Here is a 10452-nt window from a genome sequence, read left to right as displayed (position 1 = left end):
GTCACCCCCTTTGACAGTGTCACCTGGTGCAGGCAGAGGCCCCTGAACCCCGCTAGTGATACCACTGTTGAAAAATTCCTTGTTTTGTAACATCTGCTGATTCTCTGCAAAAGAACCCCTGTGGCCTGGGTAATACCATATGCTGGTTAGCTAAGCTCTCTGAACAAGCCACTGTGACAAAGGGGATGCAATTATCCTTGGTGGCTTAGGCATGTGAGGTTCCAGTGGGATCTGACTCCATAATGGGGGAGAGGAAAATGGATACTGTGGATTCCAACAGTACCCTCGACAACAAATCAGTCCTCTAATGCGCTGAAATCTGATTGCTAATAGTCTATTTTAGGATTTTTGCATTTATATTAGATTGCTTTTGGTTTTGGTATCAGAAATAATAGAATGAATTTAAAAGCTTGCTATCTTCTCTAATGCTCTGGAATAGTTTATATCGAAATGGATCCTGGTTTAAAATATAATACCGTAAGAACATTTGGGGGATAACATTTAAGGTCCCGGGGTTTCAGAAATGGTTTGTGCTTGGCTACAAATTGAAAGGTTGGTGGTTCAAACCCATCCAGAGGTACCATGAAAGCAAGGCTTGGCAATCTGCTCCATAAAGATTACAGCCAACTTCTTTGAGCCTGTTTTCTCATTTTGAAAACACAGAAAATAATGCCAACCTCATAATGCTGCCACCTCTGTAATCCTTAAGAGTCCACGTAAGGTGGACATTTCAGAGTGAAGGTAGCTCTGTGGTCAGTGGGCCAGTGTATGAGTGCCTAATACATTCAATGAAATGCATTTTCACTTAATATTCACGTTTCATTTGAGAGGAGGAAACTAAAGTTCAGAGAGTTTAATAGTTCAAGGTAGTAATTAATTTACATTTGGAATTTAATGTCACTAGTTTTAAACTACCTCCTTCCTCCTTCTAGATGAACAGAATTAGGAATCTAATACTTACAAACCTGAAACATGAACATTTAAATTCTATTAAAATTATAACCCTCAATTTTCTGATGTTTCTGGCATCCACAAATGGGGAGGGGGTAAAGGGACAGAGAAACATTTTCATTAAGAACAAAGGTTTGAGCAAACTGTACTTGTTTATTTACAATTTTAATTTACAAACAGTAACACAAACATCTTTACATTAATATTATGAAAAAAGTTCCATGGCTGAAGTGGGTGAAAAATCAGACCTCAGGACATTTCTAAAGGGGGCACCAAGAAAAGGAAAGATGCGATACAACAGTTGTAGGGGAGAGTTATAAATATCAAGAATTGCACCAGGTGCAATTTCATGCAAATGTCTTCAACCACTCAATTAAACTGTTTTTATTTAGATATTAGAATAAAATTTCTTGAATTATGTTGCTTTTTATTCACTTGATTTCCATTAAGTAAATTAAAATAACTGGCTGTTAACAGGGTGCGTCTAAATATTTCTCCTATCAATCCTCAAAGATAACCCACTACATTTAGGGCATGACAGATAGTGTGGATTTGCTATTTCCCAAATAGATTTTACAAAAAGTCATTTCATGGCTCCAAATGCATTCCCGGATTTGTCACCAACTGTATCTAATATGCACCTCAACAAATTGAGAAAGCTGCAAAATAAAGCAGATCACTTTTCAGTTTTGTCATATTAAAAGAAAAATATTTTCAAACCACTGAAACTTTAACAAGAGAAGACAAAACCAAAAGAAGATAAATTGCAGTCAGTGATAAGAACAATTAAAGTGTTGATAAAGCGCTCTGATTATGTGGCTGTATGGAAGCGAAAGTCAGTGTGGCCACAGCCCACGATCTCAGTGAGGATAAATGTGTGCTCAACACTTGTTCTGAAATATCCTAAATCAAATATTTCACTTGTAATAAAGACCAATGACATTTTTACAGATACAATTCTGACCCCAAAATGTTAATTTTAGTCTTAACATGCCTACCTATTATAAAACTTTTAACTGCTCCTTAGAAACCATTAGGTCAGGTTTATTATTTCTGAAGCACTGTGTTCAAATTATTAGTTAATGGTGCAAAAGTGATTTAGAATCTGATGTTTCAACATTTCACTAGCTGATGCATTTCTGAGTTAGCTGGACTCTCCACCTATTTCATTAAAAAGATTTCACTCTTTTTTTAAGAACCGAAACAGTGAGATAATTATTAACCTACATAATACTTTTTAGTTTCTGATATTGCTCAGCGGGAAAAACTAAATAAAGGGGTCTCTTCATCAATCTCTAATTTTCAGTGAAGACATTGCAAGTATATATGTGTATGGTTGTTTTTAAACCTGAAAGTGATGCATGTTCCATTAAAACAGCTCTTCAAAACAGAACTGCTTTCTGCACCCTTGATCCATGAAGGCATGGGTCAGTTACTTCAAACTCACTTAGTAACTGACCTTTATAGTAAATTATTTTACAAAACCAAAAATGCAAAAGAAAATTGCAAAAAAATGTTTAACTGTCCAAGATTGATTATAGTAATTTACACTTTCTTAGACCTGTTATTCAAGCACCCCCACGAGCACATGAAAGGCCTCCGGTTAGTATTCAGTCAGGAAAAGATGTCCATGTTTCTCTTGGCTGCCTTCATTTCTTTTTAAAAAATCTTCTTTTATATTAACTTTCCAAAGCATCCAAAACTTTCATGATCTGTTGTTTTATGGCTTTGGTAGCATCCCCTGCATTTGGAATCAAATACCTATGTGGGGAAAAATATATGTATATATATACACACATACACATACACATTAATATAGTACTTTTGAAAGTAATACAAATTCTTTATAAAACTCCTGTGAATAAATATTCAGATTAAATGATCTTTTTAAAAGTAAAACTGAGAGGGAGCAGAGAAAATTCCTGCTCAGGTCAGTAAAGATCAATCTCTCGTTTTAGTTCAAAATGCTTATTATTGGTATTTTGGAACCTAACCGTGTTGGTAAGTGAAGAATGGGTATGTGTGTAACATTTTCTTTAGCTAAAATTTATGGAAAAAGCTTTAAAACATAATTCTCATTTACTACCATTCATGGAAGAGTCATAATTCCAACATCCTTCGATTAGGAATAATTTATAAGCAGATGTTAAAATGTGTGTACCCTCTGGCCTACTGCATCTACTTCTACAAATTTATCCTGGAAAGATAAATTGGGCAAGTGTGTAAATATGTGCTAAAAGCAGATCCATTAAAAAAAAGTTAACGACAGTGAAAAATTGGAAATAATCTAAATGCTTATCAACAGCAGATTGGTTAAGTCAGAGACTATCCATATGACAGAACAATACCTACTACAAAAAAGTTATGAATTTATATTTGTTAAAATAGTAATATAGTCACACTATAGTAATCTTTTTAAAAAAATAAGCATACAAAAAAAGCATGTACCACATTTATCTAGTTCTTAATATATGTATACATATGCATAGAAAGATATCTGCAAAGACATTCACTGAAGTGTTAACAGGGTGGGATTTCCGTGACTTCTTTATATTTTCCTTTATTATTTAAATGCTTTCACAATGTGAATATATTATTTTTATTATTAATAAAGCAGCTTTTATATTTTTAAAAAGTACTTTCTTTTAATGAGGAATGGGGTACATGTAACAGTGTAGATTCATGACTTCTGCTGCCAAAGGAAAGTTGAATTAATTTTCCATTTCAATTATTTTAAATCTTAAAAGTGCTCAGAGATTATCTTAAGCTTATTATTTATTCAAGCACTCCTGTAAATAAATAAAAGTTCTAAGGTTAATAAGAATTGTAATCCCAAGTCTCACAAGGAGAATACCCTGAAGTAACGCAAGGTGAAATGGACCATGGATCAGGAGTCAGGAGGCCTATCTATAGTCCGGGTTCTATCACCAGCTAGGTGTGAACATCTGGAAAGTCACTTAACCTCTGTGGGCTTCACATTTTTAATCTATAAGATAAAACAAGGTATAGCACTGAGATCAGTGCAGTCCATGGCCACTGTGCCAGTCTGTGAACTGTTTGTTACTGGTCCACAATGAGATAAGGAGGCTCTTGTACATCACTCAGCACACTGTTTCATTCACTGATAGTTTTCAAACCAATAATTTTTTCATGAGGGATTAAAAAAACAACAAAAAACACTGACTTACATTCTGAGACAAGCATCTCTGCAAACTAGTACTAAGTACAGCATTTGGATGGATTATTCCTAAGGACCCTTTTGTCAAAAAGTTTTATGGAATTAGCTATGGTCCCCACTAAGAACATATACTAATGGCTAAATGACATATGACTAAGGATTTGAGAGAAAAAGACAGCAAAGAATATTAATAAAAATGGTTCAAGTATCCTATTCCACCAACCATTCCCCCAAATAGAGAAAGAAACTATGTTTAATAATGAATTGCTATTCAGATAATACCATCCTAAAAATATCTTACCTTTCAATTGCCAAGATTTCTATTCCTGAAGCACTGCTGTTTCCATACTTGAAGGTAATTAGCTCAGGATGTCTTTTTTTGGACGTAATTTTAACTACAGAATTTAACGCTTGTCGAGACTGTATATAAGCCAGTCCTTTCCGTGAAAGAATCTCCCTTAAACAGTACATATGTGTTGCAGTAACTAAGAGGTGACTTAAGAGGAAAAAAAAAAAAGCATTAAAAAAACCAAGAGAATTTTAAAGACATGAAATTCAACAGAGCTGCTGCTTTCAACAGCCTCAATTATAAACAACGTTCTACTCTAGTTGAAATTACTTTTCAATTAAAAAACAAAAGCTACATAATAAAAGCTTTTAATTGTATGCAAAATTAGTGTTTTAACGAAGATAATGCTGCAATTGTTTGGAAGCAAATGTGTCACATTTTGCGAAAAAAAGTTCATTATATTATAAAAATCATTAAAATAATAAATAGATTTTTGGTTAAAGCTACCTTTCAGACTTTTAACAGTATTATCTATATTTATAAACAAAAATAATAAATGCCTTCTCTATGTCTTTCTCCCTCCCATATTATAAAAAAAGTTAAATTTCTCATTTTAAATAAATATGCAGTATTTACTTAATAATACTTCCGGTCAAACAATATACGTCTGATAGGTTGTTATAAAAATGCTACTAGAAACCACACTAAATGAAAATGATGTAAGTTGTATAAAATCATATAAATACTAGGATGCTACAATCATGCATATACTAGGATGCAACACACCACAGCATATACCTAATATCAAAGATCACTAGAAAATAGTTGGGCTGCCTTACATGTTTTAAAATAGTCTATAACTGGATCCTGAAGGCAAAATAAGCATAGGATTATTAATATCCTCCTGTGTCTTGGCTTACTTTTAATATAGTGATAGTTCTCAGAATGTGGGACGTTCTACAGGACAATTGGCCTGGATGCAAAGGGTTCATTCATCATGAAGAAAAACGGGAGGAAAGTACTGTTGTAGACTGGGTAAGACTAAAGAGATACAACAGGCAAATGCAATGTTTTACCCTTGACTGGATCCTGAGTCAGGAAGAAAAAACGTAGGCCATAAAAGATGCTTTGAGGACACCCTGGAATATCTGAGTATGGTCTGTATATTCAATGATAACTAAAAAAGTTATTTTTAAATATGTAGTAATGATAGTGGGTTGTGTAGGAGAATGCTCTTATTCTTGGGAGATTTATGCTGAACAGTTTAGGGGTGAAGTGTCATACTGTAACCTTCTTTTGAATAGTTTGACATATGGAAGGGTATGTGTACGTGTGTATATGTATATACATGTATAAATAGAGAAATGGGGTGAGAATGAAAAGATGCTAATAGCTGGTGAAAATAAGACAGGCTCGTAAAGGTGTTCAATGAACATTTCTTCAACTTTTTTGTGGGTTAAAAAAATTTCAAAATAAAAAATACGTAAGAAATATTTTTTAAAAAATAAGGCATATGATACAAGTTGACAGAAGGAAATTACTACTTATTGTACTTAGATAAAAGTTCTTCTGAAGTTAGTTCAGTTTTATATAATTAACTAACCCAAATTTAGTTTTACTTCTGAAGAAAACATTTTTAAAAGTACCTAGGAAACATGTGTCCATTTTCTTTCACTTCTTTACAAGGAAAATGATGCTTGATGTCTGGCTTGTTTATCCAAGTCTGAATGTTTACAACCTCCTTTCTATCATCATCTGACATTGAAGAACTGTCAATTTCATCTATAAAGAATTCAGAGTTTTAAAAGTGAACAGTTTCTCATATAACCAACTTTTAAAATGATACATTTCTTAACATCCTGAAAAACACACCAGTAGTATTTTAAACGTAATGGTTGAAAAAAAAAATCGATTCAAATTCTGCTACCATATTCTTTATGCCACCAATACTAAGACAGAACTACTACAATGAAGCATCACTACGTATAAGAAGAAAGGTGAACATATTGAGAATAAGTTTTTTAAAGATTAAACTATTTGGAGAATTTCAACTTTTTTGACATAGATAACATAAATATGATCTGGGATTAGTCTATAGAGAAATGGATAAAGTGTCCAATAATAAGCACCTATTTTGTGGGCAAAGATGGTAGAGTTCTTTTTCTATTGCTGGTTTCTGACTTAAATGGAAAAAAACAATAAAATCCATTCTGGGATATACAAGTAAAACTCAATTTAGTTGTTTTATTTTTTCCCTGAGAGAAATATAAAACATTCTAATTCAGAAACAAAAGAAAGAACAATTACAGTTCCTAGAATTAATGATTATAAATGTTCTTTCCTTTGCTTTTTAATAAATACTTCAAAATATAGAGAGATAAAAAGGAAATCCCAGATAGCTAACCTCCAGCTTAAGAAATAAAAATGAAGCCCTCATATAACTCTCCCAATCACAATCCCCTCCCTGGCCCACCAAGGAGCAGTGACTATCTGAATTTGATGTTACCAGTTCCGTATACTTTAACCATATATAAATATACCTAATAATATAGTTTTCTTTTGCATTAAAAAATTTTGTATAAATAGTAGATTACTCATTTGTATTCTTCTGCAATGCTCAACATTATGTGTGTGAGATTTATCCACTGTGCTACACGTAGCTATATACAGTTTCCTCATTGTCACTACTGTGCAATTTTCCATGGTGTAAATATATCACAGTTTATCCATCCAATCTCTTGTTCCCTTTGTTAACAGGCCAAAATGTATAATTAAAAGGATAAGGGAAATGGATAATACAATACAAGGAGCTGAGATATTCATGAAGAGACAGAAACTGATAGATAACAGGAAGATGGCAACAGAGAGAAAAAGAAACAATTAGAAATAGCACATTGACATCAACACAAGTTTTCTGGAAGGTGATTTTATACTATCTGTTAAAACACCAAATACGATATCCTCTAATCTAGCAATTGCACTGCTAAGAATTTATTGTATGGATATACTTGGAAAAGCTTCTCAAGATACATGTATACAAATATCCACTGCCATCTGAAACCGGAAAAAACTGGAAAGCCACCAGCGTCGGTTGGAAGGAGACTTGCTAAATAAATTATGGTATCGTCATATTACAGAAAGAGAATGGGCTGAAATGGAAAACATGCAACATTTTTACTAAGTGGAAAAAGCAAGGTGAGATCTGGGAGATTTTTTTTCTCATTTCATACATTTATGTACCACTTAATTTTTTTCTAACTCAATATATATATTAATCAATATTATTATGATTAATTAATCATTTGGGGTAACCTGGGCAGTAGGATTATGAACCAAGGTAAGACATTATTTTTAAAAATATAACTAAAGAGAACCACACAGAGGACGATAAGCTGGCCTGGCATAGTATCTCCATCTTGTGGCCCTTTCGGATACTGCCTCCAGCTTCAAAAGGCTTTTTTCACTGTCTCAATTTTGCAAGTCTCTGGACTTCAGGCCCACAACTCTTCTTCCCCTACATGGGTGATCAAGGAGATTTACATCCAATCTATTTCTGCACTGATAACTCCCAAATTACCACCTCTATCCTCAAGTGAAGATCTCTATAACCACTGCCTATTCAATATTTCTGCTTTGATTTCTAGTAAATCAAAAAACCAAACCCACTGATGTCAAGTCGATTCCAACTCATGGAGACCCCACGTGTTACAGAGTAGAACTGAGCTCCATAGGGTTTTCTTGGGTATAACCTTACAAAAGCAGATTGCCAGATCTTTCTTCTGTGGCACCACTAGGTAGGTTCAAGCACCAACCTTTTGGTTAGCAGTAGAGTACAGACTGTGCCACCTGGGGACCTTTAGATTTCTAATAAAACCCAAAAAACCCATTGCTGTTGAGTTGATTCCAACTCACAGTGACCCTACAGGACAGAGTAGAACTGTCCCACTATCCCATAAGGTTTCCAAGGAGCGGATGGTGGATTCAAACTGCTGACCTTTTTGGTTAGCAGCAGAGATCTTAACCACTGCGTCACCAAGGCATCACAAATTTAGTATGTCTAAAACCAAACTCATAATAGGAAGTTCTCCTCTACATAATCTCACTGTATTCTTTTTTAAAGCAGTTTTTAGGTTAGTTTCAGAAGGGTATCTATTATCACTCATGGTGAATAAGGAAAACAGTCTGTAGGTAAGTGTATTACTATACCTGTGTCGTATTCTTCTTCATCCCCAATGCTGAAAACAGGCTTCACACCACGGTAAGGCTTGCCCACTCTGTCACTGCTGCTCACATGCCTATACTCAAAGAATTTTAGGAGGGAGAATCATCACTTAAGTTATCAAAGATTTTTATCAAGCATATTTGAATATTCAATAAATGTAAATGATCTTTGGTCCCCGCCTCCCCATAGTTTTAGAGTAACTATGTTAAGGAAACTGAAAGAAGATGCGGAAATCACGTGAACAAAAGTGGCATAAGGACTTGATAAACTGAATGGTCTCAAAGGTGTAAAAATTAAATTTTAAACAATTTCAGTAGTCACATTAAAGTCAACGAATGCTTAGATCTGTGTGGCCTTAGGAAAGTTATTTGACCTCTCTGTGCCTCTTTTTCCTGATCTGTAAAATGGGGATAACAAGAGTATCTATCCCTCAGGGCTACTGTGAGAATTAAATTAGTTAATATTTGTAAAGTTCTTAGAACAATGCCTGGTATGTAGCAAGTGCTACAGAAATGTTCGTTAGACAAAATAGACTATGGAACCAAATATTCAAATTCTAGGAGCAGTTAAGGCTTCTAATATAGGCACAAACGTCTTAAGGTTTTTCCTCCCTTTTTTTAAAATCACTGTTATTTTTGTTTTAATTGAAACTAAGACTCTAATTCTTTTGCATAAATAAATGATGAAAATGAATCTGCCTTTCCTCTTCAAGTGGCAAATGCATAAATAACATCGAAATAAAACTTGATTAAAACAAGAAAAAAAAAAACCTTGCTGCCAAGTCAATACTGACTCACAGAGACCCTATAGCACAGAGAAGAACTGCCCCATGGGTTTCCAAGGAATGGCTGGTGGATATGAACTGCCGACCTTTTGGTTAGCAGCCCGAGCTCTTAACCACTGTGCCACCAGGGCTCCAAAACCTGATTAGTTCTACAATAAGTATGACCTCTCTGTTTAATGTAATAATTTATACCTGGTTACTTTTCAGGTAATCTCAAATAAACCAAGAAGTAAAAATACATATTTCAAGGAAATACCACCTTTCTAGGGAAGAAGCATTGCATTATTTGTAGGATAAGGTTCAGTTAAGATTATCTACTATGAAGGAAGACATGTCACATATGAAGATACTCAGAATCTTCTTTTCAAGAGATATTCCAATGTGGAAAAAATCAAGTAGCATGTCTTTACCTAGTATTAGAATTCAATTTTTTCAAAAGACAGAGATCAAATCTATATTTTAAATAATTATTTTACATATACCATCAACCAAAATATTAGTGACATGATTTTTTTAAAATATACCTAATCTTTACTTCTCCCAAAAGGCCATTCCTCATAGAAACCAACGAGCGTTTAGTATATAACAGATACTGTGTGGAAATGATAAGTTATGCTAATCAATACACAGTTTTAAGTGTAACTTAAAAAATCATAAAACCATTTGATTTTAAAGTAAAATGATGCACAAAATATATCTTAATGTAAAATCATCACGTAAATTATCAACCTATGCCAAGAGAGAAATTAAAGAAATAACTCAAAACACCCTTGAAACTTAGATTCAACCTTCTTATAAAAGGCAAAGACCAAGGTAATAATTTCATCTAAAAAATGCTTTAGTGCCATCTAGACTATAAAATTCTGTAAGATCAAATTATTGGTTCTCCATCTAGCTCAACTGGCATAACACAGTTTATAAAAACAATGTTCTACATTCTACCGTGGTGAGTAGTGTCTGGGGTCTTAAAAGCCTGTGAGCAGCCATCTAAGATACTCCACTGGTCTCATCCCTTTGGGAGCAAGGGA

At 33.9% G+C, this 10452-nt stretch overlaps 1 protein-coding gene across 2 annotated transcripts in view; it reads right to left on the bottom strand.

The window, feature by feature from the left end:
• Positions 1 to 1071: 1071 nt before the first annotated feature.
• The window catches only part of TBC1D23 (TBC1 domain family member 23), a 70198-nt gene continuing 60817 nt past the window's right edge, over positions 1072 to 10452 (bottom strand). The window contains exons 15-18 of one of the 2 annotated variants that reach the window (XM_004378138.1): positions 8625 to 8713; positions 6065 to 6200; positions 4431 to 4625; positions 1072 to 2712 (exon numbers count right to left, since the gene is read on the bottom strand). In XM_004378138.1, the coding sequence (XP_004378195.1) occupies positions 2631 to 2712; positions 4431 to 4625; positions 6065 to 6200; positions 8625 to 8713 (502 nt within the window). In that variant the 3' untranslated portion in view covers positions 1072 to 2630. The remainder of the gene's footprint in view (positions 2713 to 4430; positions 4626 to 6064; positions 6201 to 8624; positions 8714 to 10452) is intronic. The other variant, XM_004378137.2, reaches the window with a different exon arrangement.

This window comes from Trichechus manatus, unplaced genomic scaffold, assembly GCF_000243295.1.
Source record: "Trichechus manatus latirostris isolate Lorelei unplaced genomic scaffold, TriManLat1.0 scaffold00055, whole genome shotgun sequence".
Lineage (NCBI taxonomy): Eukaryota > Metazoa > Chordata > Mammalia > Sirenia > Trichechidae > Trichechus > Trichechus manatus.
The sequence above is the reverse complement of the archived record's forward strand: the minus strand, read 5'-3'. Positions and strand labels throughout refer to the sequence as shown.